We start from the raw sequence: 19,877 nt of genomic DNA, 5'->3' as shown, positions 1-19,877 counted from the left end.
AGATCACAACCTAGCCAAAATCAAGAGTTGGAGGCCTAACCAACAGAGCCACCCAGGTGCCCCACAGACCTAGCATTAAAGTTGAGAGTGTAAGAAAGAGCAAAACAAAAAGATTTTTGCTGTTAAACAGATTTGAATTCTGCCAATCATAGTAATTCATGCATTGTGCATATAACCAGGCTTTTAAGCCTGGTTATAATAGCTGAGGCAAATGAGTATATAACCTTAAGGATGTAGGAGTTTGTGAGAAGCCAGTTGGCACACACTCAGGTTTTATATTTTATCTTATAAATTAATGCATGTGTAAGTTAATGCTTTAGGGAGCACATCCAGGTTTGTTTCTATAAGATGGAATTATATGCCAGTTCATTGACTTAACTTCCTTGAAATCTTTGTGTGAAATTAATAGTTCAGGAGAAAAAGAACACAACATGTCTGTTTTCTGACTTTGCTTATTCCTAGCACATTGTGGACCATTCCAAGAGTTCATGCATCCCAGTTGGAAAAGTAGCAGATATGTGATTTGAGCCTCATGGCATTTCTTAGCACACTGGATTTTTCTTTCTGTCTGGAGTGGTGTGATATGTTGCAAAAGCCCGAAACCTGGATTTAACCCTGCTAGTTGTGTGACCTGGGAGTGTTTGTGGAGATCATTAAAACTTTGCTTTCTGGTAGCTTTTGTGATCAGCAGTTTTATCGTGTTGTGTTTATGTCTCTGCTGTACTCTTTACTTCTGAAATTACTGTCACTCATATACTAGACCTTCTCATTCTGTTCTTTGAATCTCTTTCTTTCCCTTAGAATGTTGTTTCTTTGCATTCAGATAATTTCAGATTTATCTTTTAGTTCACTAATTTTCCTGTTTGATCTTCTGTGAGATCTGTTCATTGAAGCTTTCTAATGTTGGAATTATAATGTAGGTACAATGATGTACAAAATTTTAAATGTACGACTTCATGCAGATTTAAGTGCGAGATTGAATAAGGTGAGGCCTGGTTAGTTGTTGTTTCAAGAATCATTTAGGTGGGGTGGTGTTTAGAAAGCTAATTACGGTGGGTTGAGGGGAACGTGAAAGTCAGAGCATAGGCAGATAAATAAGGCAGCGAAGGAGACATGGATTCTAGAGAGGATTTATTTATCTATATATGAATGAATGAAATGGCACAGTGTGTTTGCATACCATGATAGAAATTTTCATGGAGGTTACATTCTATCAGAGATGGAGAAATTGATACTCCCACAGATAAGAGAGGGGTTATTTCATTCCTTTTATAACAGGAGTGAAGGCAGAGTATGTCCATGTTGATGCAGATGGGTTTGTAGATCGTAAGGCAGAAACACAAGGGAATTCTCTGAATGATTCTGTGGGAGCAAGCTGAGCTTGGAGATTGAGGATTGTTAGAGATGGCAAAGAGAGAGCTCTAAGGGAATGATTTCCCTTAGGGGACTGGAGTAATGTAGTAGGATTGCCGGGCAGAGCTTAGGGTTCACTGGAAATCTGTGGTAGTGAACTTAGAGCAGTTGGAATGGTTGTGTGTTGGTCTTCAGCTATGTAGATCTGCTCGGGGACATGGAGTTGGTGGAAGGCTGGGTCTCATTAAGGTTGGTGTTTTGCTAGATGAATATGATGGAGGAGGAGAGGAATGAGGGGGTTGGGAAGGAGAATGCAGGCATGTAGGGGAGCCATCTTGGTGTCATCCTTGGAATCTTAGCTGGGCGAGGAGGGAAGCCAGGGCATGGGGGGTGGTGTTGGACATTGGAAAAGTGCTGGATGTGATAAAATCAAAAGTTGTTTGAGTCTCATACTAGAGGAGATGACCTGGAAGCCTGGGAGGTGGTAGCCAGGGAGTGGAATGCCTGATTTCAGAGTTGTAGTAGTAGCACAATTAATGGTAAAGAGAACGCATGGCAGGAACGGCCATGGGAATGATGAGTTGAGGCGGGAGAGGGAAGTAACTCAGCAGATCAGGGCCTTAGAACCGTATTATTGGGTGGCTTGACTGGGAGTAGGTTGAAGTTTTAAAAATGAAAACTGGAGTAGTGTTGAGGGAGACAGAGAGAGCCAGGTGCTCAGGTTGTTAGAGAATGAGCAGAAGTGACAGTGATGTCTGTAGATGACTGTGACAAGGACTGATGGGATGTTTGGAGGTCCCCAGAATGTCTGGAGAGATGTAGTTGGGAAGCAGGAATGATGAGTCGTCTCTGTGGTACCTGGGTTGTAGAGAGAGAAAAAGAAAAGCAAGTCGCCATATGTTAAGTCTTCTGAGAAAGACCATCCTCAGCTTGTGATGCAGCTTTGCATCTCTTTGCTGATCCAGGTAACAGAGATGTAGGACATAGTAGTTAGTCCTGATTATCTTCTGGGAAATGTAAGTAGTCGGTTCTAATTATAGGTTCGGACACTTTGTCCTAGTGAGGCTTTTGGCCTCATGGCCTAGGAAGGAGGTGTCTCACCTGAGGAACCCAGAGCTCTGTGAGCCTCCCTTATATCCTACTGACTGGTTGTGTCCCAGCGGGGGGACAGTGTCTTGGTGGAGTGTGGTTTTACCAGTCATGCATCGCTGTGTTCTGGAGGGTTAACCCTCTTAATTGGCTGTTTTTGAAGCTAATTTAGCAAATTTATAACCTAAACTTAAAGTGCATCATTTCAGACCATGACCAATTCAGAACAAAAGAAATAATACAGGAATTCCAAACACCTGTTGTGCATGCATCTGTGTGCACACATATGTGCATACGGAGCTTTGTAGTAAAAAACAAGCATTGCTTAGCAGCTAGTCTTTGTTAGACTTCCTTAGGATTTCCTTAAGCTCTAGTAATTCTTTTTTCTGGTGTATGAAAACCAAATAATATCCTATTACTGATTGAGTACCTTAATAATAGGTCAGTATTAATCATAGGTAAACCTGAAAATGAATATTATATAATTAATGGTCATTCTTTTGTGTGACCATCAGAAAGTACTTGAATTCTTGGCCTGCTTGGAGCCCTTCAGAATTGGGCAGTGGAACGAGCATTCCTGGAGCAGCGCTGTCCTGCGGGCTCCTCAGCCTGTCCTCTCTTTCCAGTCTTACCTCACTCCATGCCTCCAGCCAAAACTCTTAAGTACACAGAAGGGTCGTGCTTGACCAGCTTCGTGTGATGCAAGCCCATGCGCTGAAATGCCTTCCCCCTTTCCACCTGCAGATCTGTCATCACCCGCACCTGCCAGGTCACAGGCAGCAGTTGTGGGAAGTTCTCCTGGGAATGATCTAGCAGAGCTAGATCTTTTTTTTCCCCACGAGACTGTGTAACCCTCTCCGTACATTGTGTTACAGCGACACTCCTGTCTCTCATTTCCTAGGGTGGTGGGCCCCCTGAATGTAGTGCCAGCAGTATATTCGTTGAAGAATCTGAGCATGCTTGCCAAAGAGATGATTTAGTAAATGTTTATTCACTGTAAAAGGGCAAATTGCCCGGGAGAGATGGTTCCTTAGGGGGAAGTCAAGAAAATGCAGATGCATTAACCGGATGAACAGAAGGTAGAAGAACCAAAAAAGCAATCCATGCAAAAATAACCCAAATATATAAGGTTTCGGTGGATGAGGAGAAGTCTGGCACGATAATTTGGGGCTAGACTCATTTGTGAGCCACGGATTGCTACTCCTTGTAGCAAACGGATTGAATTTAGGCCTATTATATCCCAGGTGCTGAAGATCTGATCTGTGTTTAGGTTTAAGTTTGTAATTCACAGCCAAGGCTGAGGCTGCCTTCATTGTTTGGGAGGCAGAGAGGGCAGTGGGTGAGAGTATTTGCCTTAGACTCAGAGCAACATGGGTACAGATCTGCTTAGCTCTATTACTTGAGTAAGGGACTTAGCCTCTTCTAGTTTAATTTATCTGTTAAATTGGGTGAATTAATGATGATAATGCTTGGTGAGGTTGTAATGTGGTAATTAGTATAGATCATCATTAAAAGGCAGAAGCTGCTCTTTCTCTCCCTTCTTAGTTTCCCTCTCTTCTGTCCCCTCCGCCCCCCACAGTCCCTGGACTATGATGGTCTTTAAACATTATTGATCATCCATCCCATCAATAGAACCTTTTATAGCATCCCCCTGATATTAGTGAATTGATTTATAAATTATATAATGCATTGTTACATTACTGTATTATGTACATTATAAGACATCTACACATTGATGTTTTCTGAAGAATACAATTAAATAAAAGTTTTAAATTATTTAAAATTGGGCAGCCCCAGTGGCTCAGCGGTTTAGCGCTACCTTCAGCCCAGGGTGTGATCCTGGAGACCTAGGATCCAGACCCACATCAGGTTCCCTGCGTGGAGTCTGCTTCTCCCTCTGCCTGTGTCTTTGCCTCTCTCTGTGTCTCTCATGAATAAATAAATAAGTAAATCTTAAAAAAAAAAAAAATGGAAGAAAATAAATTATTTAAAATTGTGTTTATTAACAATACAGAAAATCTTTTTGATATTACAGAAATTATTAATCATCTGGATGAATATTTAAAAGTCTTGCTAATCACAATGGTTTCGTAGTGTCATCATTTAATATCACAAGGAACAGTAGATATTTATAGTCATGCTCACTGTTAAGAAGGGTGGATATAACTGTATTTCATAGTCTTGGTAGTGGTGGATGAGGAGGCATTTTTCTTCAGAGATCTGATAAGTATTGTATTTGTTTTTATCTTACAAAATGCCTCATAGGTAGAAGAGTTGGGTCTGCTGTCCTTTGTGGTATTGTTCATTTATAACTTGAATGTTTACTGTTTATTCTATGTGATTTCTTTGCCAAAAGTCTAAAACGGTTTTATAACTCTCTTATTTTTAAAATAGATGATTATGAGAGTCAGTTTAGTTAAGCCTCGATAATTAAGCATACTAAGTAAACCATGGAATGTGTCCTTATGCTGTAAGAACAGGAAGGAGTGAGCCACCCCCACCTACATTTTATGTTTGTTGGAAATGCCTCATCACCAGCATAAGGAAGGGTGGCAGGGGTGCTAAGGGGTTACAGATGAAGTATCATGGGCAGATGTTGAGGGGACAGAGTGGTTTGAAGAGGGGGGAATACTATAGAGGTGTACCTGCCAGATGCTTAGAAATGTGATGTGTATTTCCGACTTCAACCACATTTATGCAACCACTGATTTTTGTGTTAGGTGAGTACAACTTGAATTTTCATTTACTTAATTTCATTTTAAAATGATTCATTTTTTCAAAATCTTAAGCATATTTTTACTCCATCCTTATGCCAAATGGTAAAGTCTTTGAAAATTGAGATTGATATGCTAATTATTTATATTTATAACGTACATAACTGTTGAATATTTTCTTAATACATTTTATTTATTCATGAGAGACACATAGAGAAAGGCAGAGACATAGGCAGAGAGAGAAACAGGCTTCATGCAGGGAGCTGGATGTGGGACTCGATCCTGGGACTTCCAGGATCATGCCCTAGGCTGAAGGCAGACACTCAACCACTGAGCCACCAAGGCCTCCTGAAGATTTCTTTTTAAATGTCAGACTTAACCATCCCTCTGGTCATCAGTGCATTGTTTTGGGAAACACTGCTTTAGGGCAAACATTGAGACCAATGGAATGGAGTTACTGGGAACCACATAGGGACCTGTCATGGAAGGAAGGGCTCTTGGCCCTTTGAGCTCACAGGGCCCCTTTCTTATTTCATGGATCACAATTAATTTACCTAATGTCTTTGCATGAGATAGGATTTATCTCTGTGGAAACTAGATTTCATTTTATTTTTCTTTATGCTTAGTGCATTTTTAATATAGTGCCTGATGCATTGGTAGGATCCCATAAGTGTATATTTCAGAGATGTGTGATTGTGGAGTTTCACTAAGACACATCAATTCTATTACCTTTCATTTTTCCTTTTCAAAAACTGGTATCTTCATAAATATGGAATTATTTCAGTGGATTTTAAAATTATTTTAACAGTTCTATTTTCTTTTCTTTTCTTTTTTTTTTTTTTTAAGATTTTATTTATTTATTCTTGAGAGACAGAGAGAGAGACAGAGACACAGGCAGAGGGAGAAGCAGGCTCCATGCAGGGAGCCCAACCTGGGACTCGATCCCGGGTCTCCAGGATCACGCCCTGGGCTGAAGGCGACGCTAAACTGCTGAGCCATCTGGGCTGCCCCAGTTCTATTTTCTTAAAAGAATAAAAACTTTTAAAAGATTTTATTTATTTTAGAGAGACAAAGAATTGTGGGGGGACAAGGGAGAAGGGGAGAGAAAATCTCAAGCAGACTCTGTGCAGAATGAAGAGCCCAATGCAGGGCTCAGTCTCACAATCCTGAGATCATGACATGAGCCAAAATCAAGAGTCAGATATTCAACTGACTGGTCACCCAGGTGTCCCAGGAAAAAAACTTTTTTTAAAAGTTCCATATGAAAGAAAAAATTCCATGTGGCTTATATTATGTATCAGAGATTCCAACAGATTTCAAACTACAAAGGTCAATAAGACGCTTTACTGACCTTTCAGTTTTTAAAACATTTTCCTCTGTTCCTTTATGGTATATTGATTTTCTTCTCTTTTTTGAAATGGTCAAAGCATTCCTCCTGGGAGACATGATGGGGTTAGTAATACCATGTTGTTTTGTGTTAAGAAAATTCAGTTTGACTCAAAATTGTTTTAGGAACTAATAGTCATATTAAGAGGGCTTTGAATATAGACACATGTAAAAAACCGAAACTATTAGTGACCTTTCCCCCACCCCCAGTACTGTAGTATAACCAGCTGTAGTTCAAGATTGTATATCTTGCTGCTTTATGTTCATTTTAACATGAAAAGAAATTGTTGCCAGAGATCACGTTTTCTTAACATAAAGTTGGTTACATAGAAAAAGAGTCACTGTTCCTCCCCCCACTTTTTAAAAAGAGAAGCGGGAGAGAGTAGGGAAAGGGCAGAGGGGAAAGGGAGAGCGAGAATTGTAAGCAGGCTCCATGCCCAACATGGAGCCCAGCATGGGGCTCAATCTTACAACACTGAAATCATGACCTGAACTGAAATCAAGAGTCAGATGCTTAATTGAGCCACCCAGGTGCCCGTGTCTGTATAGTTTTGATGCTTGTGAGGTGCTTTGCTTAGGTTGTCCTTTAAAGGTTAAACCCATTTACAGTCCCACCACTAATGTCTTAAAAGTACCTCTCCTGGGGATCCCTGGGTGGGATCCTCCTGGGTGGCTCAGCTGTTTAGCGCCTGCCTTTGGCCCAGGGCACGATCCTGGAGTCCTGGGATCGAGTCCCACGTTAGGCTCCCGGCATGGAGCCTGCTTCTCTCTCCTCATGTGTCTCTGCCTCTCTCTCTATGTCTATCATAAATAAGTAAGTAAATCTTTTAAAAAAAAAAAAAAAAAAGTACCTCTCCTGTAGTACCATCATCAGCATTAATGTAACATAATTTAAAATATGGGATTAAAGTTGATTTTGACAGCGTTTAGACCTTTAAAAATAGTGAGCTTTTCCTTTAATAGCAAATATAAAATCTGTGTTTATAAACTTTTAAAAGACTCAAATATAAAAATCTGTGTTATTTATACACTTTTAAAATATCCTTTGGGGGGTCCCTGGGTGGCGCAGCGGTTTGGCCCCTGCCTTTGGCCCAGGGCGCGATCCTGGAGACCCGGGATCGAATCCCACATCGGGCTCCCGGTGCATGGAGCCTGCTTCTCCCTCTGCCTGTGTCTCTGCCTCTCTCTCTCTCTCTCTCTCTCTCTCTCTCTCTGACTATCATAAATAAATAAAAAAAAAAATTTAAAAAAATTTAAAAAAATCCTTTGGTAAGCAACTGAAGTAACAAAGTGAAAGGAAGTAAGTAAAGGAACAAAAGAAGTCAGAGCCTTGTAAGGAATATAAAATATGAAAACAAATCAGCCAGGGAGTCCACAGGAGGTGTTGCTCGTGGGTAACATAGTAGGTGCAGGGGGAGATGGGGAAAGATGTAACCATCTGTGAGAGTGGAGAGGACAGAAAAGTTGCATTCTGCTTTGTGTATTAGAGCAGACAGGTGTGCTTTGGACCTTGAACGGTTTTCCAGGCTAGAAAGGAAGTAGAAGAAGAAAGAAAATTAAGAAATAGGAGAAAGTGGAATGGCATTTTTGGTTGAGTAGTAAATTCAGAAGGAGTCTATAAATCTATTATTGATAGATTGCTGGACTGTGTTTTTTCTTCAAGGATCAACCTTGACGTTTAGGTAGAATTCTTTTTGTCCCCCTACAAACTCATTACAGTTTATTTGCTTGTCTCTGTTTCTTTTCTTTTTTAAAAATTTATTTATTCATGAGAGACAGGCAGAGACATAGGCAGAGGGAGAAGCAGGCTCCCTGCGAGGAGCCTGATGTGGGACTCGATCCCAGGACCCCGGGATTGCACCCTGAGCCCAAGGCAGATGCTCCACTGCTGAGCCACCCGGGTGCACCATGCTGGTCTCTGTTTCACATTCGTTTCTCCTTTGGACCGTGAGTTCCATGCATAGGGCGGCATCAGTGTCATTGGGTTCATCGTTGTCCAGTCTGGTTTCTTGCACTTTGCCCAGCCTGTAGCAGGCCCTACTAAATGGTGACTTGAATGTATACAAGTGCATGGGCAGTCAGGACAGAGTTGGGCACAGCAATTAAGAATTATGTGCAAACAATTAAAAAAAAAACTATTGTTTGTTAAAAACAAAAATGTCTAACCAAGCAATGATATTCTGGAATGTTCTAACACATAATTATGTTAGGATATTGGTTTGACTTCAAATAGAGCTTAGATACCAATGGCTTGAACAAGACAGAAGGTGTACATTTCTGTCGCATAAAAGTCTAAGCTGGTCCAGGGGTCTAGGCAGGTCTGCTTCCTGAGGTCATCCAGGGTCCAGAGTTCCTTCTATCTATCTTGTTTTGCCATCCCTTTGGGTGGTGTCCTCATGGAAAGAGTTGGATCTGTCTGTCTCCCATACGCTGTGGTTCCAGCCCAGGGGAAGGGTGAGGATGTGAAGAGTAAATAATTTCTTTTTGAGGATATGACCTAAAAACTGCATATGCTACTGCCAGTCATATCCCATGGGCTGAAATTTAGTCAAATGACCATAGTGTGCTATAAGAAAGACCAGGAAATGTAGTCCTGCTCAGCCCAATTCTAGGGCATTTTATTAATAAAAAGGAGGAAAGGGAGCATGGTATTAGGATCAATTAGCAGACTTTGCCCCACTGTTTGCCCTGGAATGTTTGTTCAGTTTCTTTATGGGTAAATCATCTTTTCCTGCTATTTTACTACATATAACATAGGTAAAGCACAGTTGTTTGAAGAGGTAGATATATTTATTAAACCATTATGGAAATTAAAAATTAAAATTGTATTGTAGTTGTTTGAGTGCTTGTCTCCCCTTTTTGTTGTTGACTTCCTCAGAGGTCAAGTGGGATTTTTTTTTTTTATTCTTTGTACTTCTGGTACCTGGCACAGAGCCTCACCCTAATAGGTACTTGCTGAGTAAGTACTTATTGACTAATTATAGTCTTTTACCTGTGTTGATTGAAATGTATCTAGCAGAACTTTCATACATATTTCTGATAGCTGACCTGCCTTCTCCTTAATTCTTAACTGATATCTGGTTTGTTATAATAACAGGCCCAAATGTATGAATATGACTATTTTATTTTATTTTATTATTTATTTATTTATTTATTTATTTATTTATTTATTTATTTATTTATTTATGATAGTCACAGAGAGAGAGGCAGAGACACAGACAGAGGGAGATTTATTTATTTATTTATTTATTTATTTATTTATTTATTTATTTATTTATTTATTTATGATAGTCACAGAGAGAGAGAGAGGCAGAGACACAGACAGAGGGAGAAGCAGGCTCCATGCACCGGGAGCCCGACGTGGGATTCGATCCCGGGTCTCCAGGATCGCGCCCTGGGCCAAAGGCAGGCGCCAAACCGCTGCGCCACCCAGGAATCCCTGAATATGACCCTGTAAAGCATATTTTTATAACCACAGATGGTAGTGTATAGTATCACTTTTTTTTTTATAGTTCCAACTAAATAATTAATGTTATGTATTTGTTAGATATAAGAAATCAGTTTTACTTTGGTAAATAGTGTGTTTAGTAAGATAAAAAACAGTAATTTACCTTAATTTCATTGTCTTAAAATAATAGTTAATCTTGAGTTCAACACTTTTTCAAATGAGAGGTTCACCCCCCCCCCCGGATTATTTTGTTGATGTTTCAGTCTGTCATACTTTGTATTTTCCTCGCATTTTTATTGTTAAGGATAAATAATTTTGAGTCAGTACTTTTAAAAATTTGAATCAGCATATTCTTTTAGTTAATTTCAGTACTTTTTAGTTTAGTTAGATCAGTTTTAGAAGTTTATTTGGAAGACCCGAGGGATACAATTAAAGCTCTTGGGAGACCATCCTTAATTTGCTTTTTTTAGAACAGAAGGAAATATACTGTAACTTTCCCTTATTTTTCTGGTGGAGAGAAATTTTGTTTGCCAACAGGAAAATGCAATTCCACTAAGATTCTTGGGTCATAGATCAGAGGCTTGGATCAGCAAAAAGAAACGAACTTTTGGAAGAATTCTGGTCCAATGTTATGGGCCAGTTTAAACTACAATGTAGGCAATGGCAGGCTGCCTCCTTTCTCCCTATGAGGAAAGGCAGCACTGCAGTAATATTTACCAGGGAAAGGGAGGAGGCTGTGTGTGCTGGGGGTGAGCTGGGCTGTGCAAGCTTCTTGACAAAGAGTTTGTCTAGCATTATATGCAGCTTCTCAGTCTGCCTGGGGAGACCTGAGGTGTGTGTGGGAGGGGGGCAGGGGGACTGAAGTTGTGTTCTTAGAATTTTGTGAAATTTGTCTGGTAGTAGTCAGCTCTTAATTCTAGTCCTGAAGATGCACAGCTGTGAAGAGACTCCAAAACACACAAAAAAAAACCACTTATCTTTTACCTTGGAGAGCACTTTGTGATTATTATTTTTCTTGCAGATTGAACTTCCTAATTGTGTTTTTCTTTGCTTGCAATCCTAGAATGTACAAGTGGTGGATGTAGGGGTACACAGTCACGGGGCCTACTCTGAATAGAAGGAAATTTTTTCTAATGTTAAGATAAACAACAAATCAGTCCCAAAACAAATAATACTTGGCTTCTGGTGGTACTTTCTTAAATGATTGTGATTTTCTTATGAAATGTTTCAAGTCCCTCAACTGTATTGTGAACATGTTTTGAATAATTTTAAATTTGTGATGCATAGTGATCAGTTATTAGTTGATAATTTTTATTCAGATATCCAAGTTTTCCTAATGAAAAGCAGGGAGCACAGTGCTTAACAGAAATTTTTCTGTCGTTTTCAATCATTTTAAAATGTTTTCTACATTAAAAAAAAAAAAATCCGTCAACTAACTTCTCCTCCGGGGCCTCTTTTGCTTGTACCAGTGCTCAAGGTGTATACCGGATATGCTGTGCTTTTTGAGCTTCCCTGTATACTCCTTTAGGAAAAACTTGGGCAGGAAGGCCTGTTTACCTTCCCCCCCATAACAGCTTCTTCAGAGTTAATAGTGAGTCATTCCAGTGAGTCACAGAAATCCCAGCTCCTGCGATTTGCAGGACCACAATTATGTGAGAAATGATATAGTGATAGGTATCCATGGTGTGTTCAACAGAAAATGTAAAATATTAAAAATGAACAAATGTTCACATTGAATTGTTGGCAGTATAAAGAAGAAATGAAAAGTATCTGCTTATGTTAGTTGAGGAAAAATAACATTTCTTAATTTTATTTTGCCATCTATTTAAAATTTCTTTACAAAAGCATTTAATTTCCTTAACAAAAGTGTTATTTACAAATGCCATCTGCCCAATGTAATAAGTAATAGAAACAACAATAACACTAGACGAGTACAAAGACTAAAATATCGTGCCCATTGCCACCATCAGAGGTCTGATCAGCATTAACGTGTTGTGTTTATCCCTCCAAAATTGTCAGGAGGTGCCTTTTTTTTTTTTTTTTTTTTTTTTACAATAATGGCCATATCCTAAGTGTGCACCACATCACATTTTGGGGGGCTGATGACCGGGAATTTTCTTTCTTTTCCTCATTTCTTTTGTCAACGTTTTTAACTGAAAGTTGTGCTTGAATTTGTCCATGCTAGAAGAGTCAGAAGAATAAGGAACGAAATAAGACTCCCTTCAGGCCACTTCACTGCTTTTGCCTGTGATCAGAGCTGCCTGCCATCAAGAGCCAGGCACCTGTACCTGCATTTATCTGCAGAGGGATGTATATTTATGGTTTTTTTAAAAAATTATTTTATTTTTATTTATTTATTATTTTTAAAATTATTTGTGTGTATATATACTCTTCTGTGATTTGCATTTTCACTTAATGATAGATTGATGAGGTTTTTCCGTATTCTACATAATCACATACCTGTGGGATCTACTTTGTTCTATTTAGTTGTTATTTATTGGTTATTATTGGTTAAATTCTACTTACAGAAAATTTATACAAAGAAAGCAGAAATCTTTCTTGAATTCCATGCTGGAGGTGATTTCTGCAACCAGTACAGTGTATACTTTGTCCTTCCTGGGTTTTTTTAAGTTTTTAATTTTTATTCCAGCATGGTTAACATACAGTGTCTTATTAGTTTTATGTGTGCAGTATAGTGATCCAGCCATTCTATACGTTGCTTAGTACCCATCTTGACAAGTGCACTCTTCAATACCCATCTTCTGTTTCACCCATCCCCCCACACATCTCCCCTCTGGTGATCATCTGTTCTCTATAGTCAACAGTCTGTTTTGGGGAGTCCTTCCTGATTTTTGTTTTTGTTTTTAATATTTATAGACACACATGTGATTTAGGTGAGTAATTTTTAAGTTATTACCTCAGTTTTTCTGCAGCTTGCATTTTTTTAACTTAATAGTATATCTTAGAGATATTTCCTTGTTAATACACGGATATCTTAACTCATATTGTATTCCATAGTATAGATAAACCATAACTGCCGTAACCACTTACAGTTGGTGAGTACCTACATTGATTCTGTTCTAACATTTATAAACACTATTAAACATTCCTGTACATGGTTCTTTATTTGCCTGCTCAAGTGGTCTCTGGTATAAGAAAAAAAACCAAAAACAATTCCTGGGTTGATGGGGGCATGAATGAGAACTGCCAAATATCCTTCCAAAATCTGGTACCACTTGGGTTTCTTACTGTTGGTGATTTTCTATTATACAATTATCAATATGCATGTTATAAATCTTTAAAAAATTTTGTTTTCTTGATGATCTTATTACATTAATTTCTCTATATTGTTTTGAATTTTTAGTGCCCACTTTTATTTTGCATTGTTGGCTTTACTGGTTTACAGGAAGTCTTTTTTAAAAAAATAAATATCATCTTCTGTTTTGTATGTTGTAGATATTTTCTCCTTCTCTCTTACTCATTTGGGATATACTTAATCACATCCAACTATTTAATATTTTAAGTAGTCCACTTACTGTTCTTTGTAGCTTCTTGATTTTTGTTTCTTTTTTTAAAAAATACATTTATTTTTTATTGGTGTTCAATTTGCCAACATACAGAATAACACCCAGTGCTCATCCCGTCAAATGCCCCCCCTCAGTGCCCACCACCCAGTCACCCCCACCCCCCGCCCTCCTCCCCTTCCACCACCCCTAGTTTGTTTCCCAGAGTTAGGAGTCTTCCATGTTCTGTCTCCCTTTCTGATATTTCCTATCCGTTTCTTCTCCCTTCCCCTATATTCCCTTTCACTATTATTTATATTCCCCAAATGAATGAGACCATATAATGTTTGTCCTTCTCCGATTGACTCTGTGTCACTTGCCATCAGGGAAATACAAATCAAAACCACAATGAGATACCACCTCACACCAGTGAGAATGGGGAAAATTAACAAGGCAGGAAACCACAAATGTTGGAGAGGATGTGGAGAAAAGGGAACCCTCTTGCACTGTTTGTGGGAATGTGAAATGGTACAACCACTCTGGAAAACTGTGTGGAGGTTCCTCAAAGAGTTGATTTTTGTTTCTTACATAAGAAAAAGGCTTTCTTACCCAAGGTTTATGCACATGCTTTTATAATTAAATACTGGGGAAATGGTTAAACTCTCTTGTCCCAAAGACATTTCCAGAATTTTGGTTTGTTTCTCACTGATTTGGAATACTACCTGTATCATAAGATTAATTCTTAAATATATGTAGTTCTTCTTCTTTTTTTTTAAGATGTTATTTATTTATTCATGAGACACAGAGAGAGAGAGAGAGAGAGAGAGAGAGAGAGAGAGAGAGAGAGAGAGACAGGCAGAGACACAGGCCGAGGGAGAAGCAGTCTCCAATACAGGGAGCCCGACGTGGGACTCAATCCCCGGTCTCCAGGATCACACCCTGGGCTGAAGGTGGCGCTAAACCGCTGAGCCACCCCGGCTGTGGTTCTGAACTTGAACTCATTTCTGGTCCATCAAACTAATTTGTCTACTGCCAGTCTCTCACTTTTAAATGATGTTAATTTTATAAAAATCTTGCTGTTTAATCAGGAGCATTCCTCACCAGGTTACTTCTTCCTAAAACCTGTTTCTTACATGTTTTTACATCCAGCAACATTTTATTTGCTTTGTATAACAAAATATTACATAAATTCCTCTTGGCATTTTGATAGTGATTGTACTGAATTTTAGATTAACTTAGGGGAAGTTTTGCATTATTGCCTTTTGTTAAAGATTTATCTATCTATCTATCTATCTATCTTTATTTATTTATTTATTTATTTATTTATTTATTTATTTGAGAGAGAGCAGGAGAGTGAGCCTGAGCAGGAGAGGCAGAGGGAGAGAGAAACTCAAGCAGACTCCACACTCAGCGTGGAGCCCATTATGGGACTCAGTCTTAAAACTCTGAGCCCTGAGATCACAGCCTGAGGTGAAACTGAGTCAGACGCTCAACCAACTGCACAACCCAGCACCCTTTGTGGTCTTGCCTTTTTGACCAGAAATACATTGTACCTCTATATTCAGATCTTAAATGGCCTTCAGTCTCAAGGTCTGTGGTTACCGGCCTCAACATCCTACACATTTCTTTTGTGTTGATCCTTGAAGATTTTATTAGACTGGTTGCTATAGTGATTGGATTTTGTAGTTATTTATTGCTCATGCGTAGGCAGGTTTTTTATTTTTTTAGTCCTAGAACTGTACCAAAATCTATTAGTTCTAATAGTGTGTCAGTTGATTTTCTTGATGTCCTAGGAATCAAGATAGAAATGAGATAACTCTGTTTGATAGAAATGTGAGCCATAAATGCAAACCACACATGTAATTTAAAACTTTCGAGTAGTCATATTAAAAAAGTAAAAAGAAACAGTTGAAGTTTAACAGTACTCTTTAATGTAGTATGTCCAAAGTGTTATAATTTCAACAAGTAATCAATATTTAAAAATTAGTGTGAAATTCTTACTTTTGTATTACGTCTTCTGAATTCAGTGTTTTATATTTACACACAATGCATTTGGGATTAACCACATTTCAGGTGCCCAGTACCCACAGTGGCTAGTGGCTACTCTATTGGACAGTGCACAGATTGCTTGCAAATAATGAATTTTTTTTTCCTTTTTTGGGGGGGGGGGGGCGGGAGGGGAGGTCTTTTTTTTTTTTTTTTTTCCTCTTTGCCTTAAACACTTTTGCTTAGAGTACCAGTAGTACAGTAGTGATGTAGTGATGGTGGTGATATTGGTGGGAGTTCTTCCCGTGTGTGTAACCACTGTGGATTTCGGATTAGATAGACTTTAGAATCTAAAGAGGTTACTTTTCTATCTTATAAGAATTCTTAATAGATCTTAAGTTTAATTTTAAAAATTGACCAGATTATCTTTTCCTCCATCTTTTTAAACAGACTAGAAATACAGGCATACCTGTGCTTTGCAGATACTGCCTTTTTTTTTTTTTTAAAGGTTTGTGACAACCCTGCATCTAGCAGGCCTGTTGATCTCATTTTTGTAACCACATTTGCTCACTTTGTGTCTCTGTGTCAGATTTTGGTAATTTTCACAATATTACAAATTTTTTCATTAATGTTACATTTGTCATGGTGGTCTGTGATCAGTTATTACTACTAGCAGAAAGTTCAGATGACACTTAGCATTTTTTAGCAATAAAGTATTTTTTAAGTAAGGTATATATACATTGGCTTTTTAGATATAATGTTATTGCACACTTAATACACTACACTATAGTATAAACATAACCTTCTATGCAGTGGTAATAATTCATTTGACCCACTTTATCACAATGCTCTTTACTTTATTGCAGTGGTCTAGAACCAAACGTGCAGTATCTGAGGTATACCTGTAAATTAATAGATTTCTAAAATGATGAACAATTCTTGCATTTCAGAGACAAAACTTTCACGATCATGATGCATTTGTTCTTTTAACAAATTTTTCAATAGGATTTCATCTGCTTTTGTTTGAATCTATCTAAAAATCTGTTTTCATTTTTCCTTCTTGTTTTAAATGCAATCATTTTTCAGTTTCTATATCAGGGAGATTTTTCAGGGCTTGTCAGATGAGTTGTGTAAATATACCTCTTGTATACTTTGGAGCTATTTATGTAATATGGGAATTGTCTGTACTGGGAGGGCTTGGTAGACTAACTTATAAAACATCTGGATTCAATTTGATTTTTAGGGCTAGTTCTTTGACTCCATTTCCTACTCTTCGAAGGTGATTTGTCCATTTGGGTTTTTTTTTGTCTTTGACCAGTTTTGGTATTTTGTATCTTCTAGATATATTAGTATTTATTTGTGCTTTCAAATATATTGGTATAAGCTTGTCCGTGAAATTTTCTTGTTGTTGTGAAATTTTATTATAATTATGTAGATGTTTTGATATGTAAAGCAAATCTAGAAAGATAGAGGAAACTTAATAGTGGTTGTTATCTATGGGAAGTGGAAGTGGAATTATGGGAGTAGGAAATGGTAGTCTTAAATTTTAAATTTTTTTTTAAATTTTTATTAATTTATGATAGTCACAGAGAGATAGAGAGAGAGGCACAGACACAGGCAGAGGGAGAAGCAGGCTCCATGCACCTGGAGCCCTACGTGGGATTCGATCCCGGGTCTCCAGGATCGCGCCCTGGGCCAAAGGCAGGTGCCAAACTGCTGCGCCACCCAGGGATCCCTAGTCTTAAATTTTATATCCTTGGGCAGTGTGAGAATTTTCAAGTAACTTGTTTTACTTTAATAATTGAAAAAGAGTGTTCTTTCAAACTTTTAAATACTATTAAGTATATAGAATATCATACAGAAATAGGCATATCCATTTTACCAGTCCCAGCACACCTTAACTGTTTGTTTTCTTCTCTAGCTGGCCTCTGGACTGTTTTCACACTGGGTGGCGTGGGCAGCAAAGCAGCTGCTACTCCAGAACTTTCTTCCCCTCTGGCCAACCAAAGCCTCCTGCTTCTGCTTGTGCTGGCCAACCTGACTGATGCTGCAGATGCACCAAACCCCTACAGACAGGCCATTATGTCCTTTAAAAATACGCAAGGTTTGTGGTACTTTGCTCCTTCTCTCTCTCCCTCCCTCCATCCCTTCGCCATGCTCATTGTGGAGCTCGACTCGGAGCTTGAACTCTCAACCCTGAGATCAAGATCTGAGCCGAAATCAAGAGTTGGATGCTCAACCGACTAAGCCATCCAGGTGCCCCTAAAAATTCTTTCTAATGAGGAAAGAGGATATTGCTTACCCTGTTGTTTAATAGTTGTATATTTTCATATTGGTTAAAGATGAGAAAAACTTAGACTTTCCTGTCTGTATTCACAGGAAGGTCAAATAAATCTTAGATGAGCGCTCTGATTCTTTATATCCACTTAAGTTTACATTTTTATCCAGAGAAAACCAGGCCAGTGTTTGCCTAATTTAGATCTGCCTGTCCTATGAGGAATAGGAATGAACCTGCAAACTCCAAGTGATAGGTTGTTTGAAGTTTTTCATTTAAAGCCTGTATTCCAATTAGAGTTTTATAGTACTTAAAATTAGAACTCAGCAAGCGTTTTCTGCAAAAGGGCAGATGGCTTTGTGGGGTCATGTGTTATCTGTCACCACGTCTTAACTTTGCTGTCATAACACAAAAGCAGGCATAGATAATAAAGAAGTGAGCATCGCTGGTTTCCAGTAAAACTTTATTTCCAAAACAGGTGATGGGCTTGCCCATGGGCTGTAATTTGCCCTGAAGTAGCGCTTGAGTAGGTAGTTCCATGTTGAAAGAATAATCTCTAATCAAAAGATTATACTCCATTTAAAAACAAAACAGGATTGTACTCTGTAGGCCAAATTAATATGGTAGCTAGATTTTCAAGATGTATCGAACACTAGTATAATTAAGATGCGTACGAAGTGAAGTTACTGGATAGGAACATTCTTAAGGCTTCTGAAGAGTGTTGCCATGTTCCTTTCTAGAGTTCTAACATAATTAATAGTGCATGATGTGCCAGTTGAATGTACCTTTGCCAACTCTGGTATTACTATTTGTAGAAGAAAACAATAATAGGGAGTCTCTAACAATTTGATAAAAAAATGAAGACGCATGTATCTGATAGTACTTTCCTATTCCCATTACTATTCCATTGTGGCTTACTGATTAAGAAAGCAAGTTTTGGAGTTGAGCAGACCTAAGCTTATGCCACACGTTAGTCACTTTGAAGCTGTGAGGCCTCCTACAGTTTGCTTAATGTCAAGCCTCCCTGGCTTCGTCTATAAAATGGGGATAACATCACCTAATAGGATTTATAGAAGTACCACACAAGGTAAGGTTTTAAAATGATTAGCTCAGATTTTGCAACATAGCCAGATGTTCAGTATATGGTATTTATTGTTACTTTTGATGCTCAGGTCAGATGTTACTATTTAGGGTTGAACTCTTTTTGGATAGAACTTTGAACTTTTTTTTGATGGATCATTTGGTGCAGTGATTCTGAACACTGACTTTAGGGTTAGACTGCCTTGGGCTCATATCCCAGTTTTTATTCTTTAAAGACCAGTGTCTTGATCTGTAAAGCAGGGGTTATAATCTCTTACCACACAGGGCTCTTATTAAATGAGTTTTTATCATAGTACAGAGTCATTATATTATTGCTGTAATTATAAGAAGCAGTGTAATATAGTGATGACAACAGAGGCTGATCTGTATTTTATTTTGGGCTAATCTTGGAAAAGTTAATCTCTCCAAGCCTTTATTTCATCCTTTTTGAAACTGGTCAAAATAGTGACATGATCATTGTATGCATTAGATTTTTTTTAAAAGATTTTATTTATTCATTACAGACAGAGAGGGAGAAGGAGAGAGAGAGAGAGAGGGAGGTGCAGAGACACCGGCAGAGGGAGAAGCAGGCTCCATGCAGGGAGTCTGACCTGGGACTCAATCCCAGGACTCTGGGGTCACACCCTGGGCCGAAGGCAGGTGCTAAACCGCTGAGCCACCCAGGTATCCCCTAAGATATTAGAAATATTAAAATATCAACTCATTGTGCTATCACGTTCCAGTGTTTTATCTGATAAGATTATACTTTTCTCCAACTCATTTGATCTATATTTCCTTTTTAACTTGCTAACTTTGCTAGCTTTAGTATCTAAGCGAGTCCAGTTAATGGTAGGAAAGGGGCTCTGTCAGTTTTGCAATATCAGAAATTTTCCCAAGTGGGCTGTAATTTATGGTTTTCATCATTTAGTGACTCTATTTTAAAAAAGGTTTTTGGCAGGATGCAAAATCAGTGCCCAGAAATCAGTGGCATTTCTATACACTGACGAGACTGAAGAAAGAGAAATTAAAGAGTCATTCCCATT

At 38.5% G+C, this 19,877-nt stretch overlaps 1 protein-coding gene across 15 annotated transcripts in view; it reads left to right on the top strand.

Moving 5' to 3' along the window:
- DYM (dymeclin) overlaps positions 1-19,877 on the top strand; it is a 344,551-nt gene that overhangs the window by 120,749 nt on the left and 203,925 nt on the right. For all 15 annotated transcript variants that reach the window (XM_026006032.2, XM_026006027.2, XM_072734786.1 and 12 more), the window contains one exon: positions 17,401-17,583. In XM_026006032.2, the coding sequence (XP_025861817.1) occupies positions 17,401-17,583 (183 nt within the window). The remainder of the gene's footprint in view (positions 1-17,400; positions 17,584-19,877) is intronic.

This window comes from Vulpes vulpes, chromosome 13 (genome assembly GCF_048418805.1).
Source record: "Vulpes vulpes isolate BD-2025 chromosome 13, VulVul3, whole genome shotgun sequence".
NCBI lineage: Eukaryota > Metazoa > Chordata > Mammalia > Carnivora > Canidae > Vulpes > Vulpes vulpes.
Note: the sequence above shows the minus strand (reverse complement) of the source record. Positions and strands in the feature narration are given on the sequence as shown.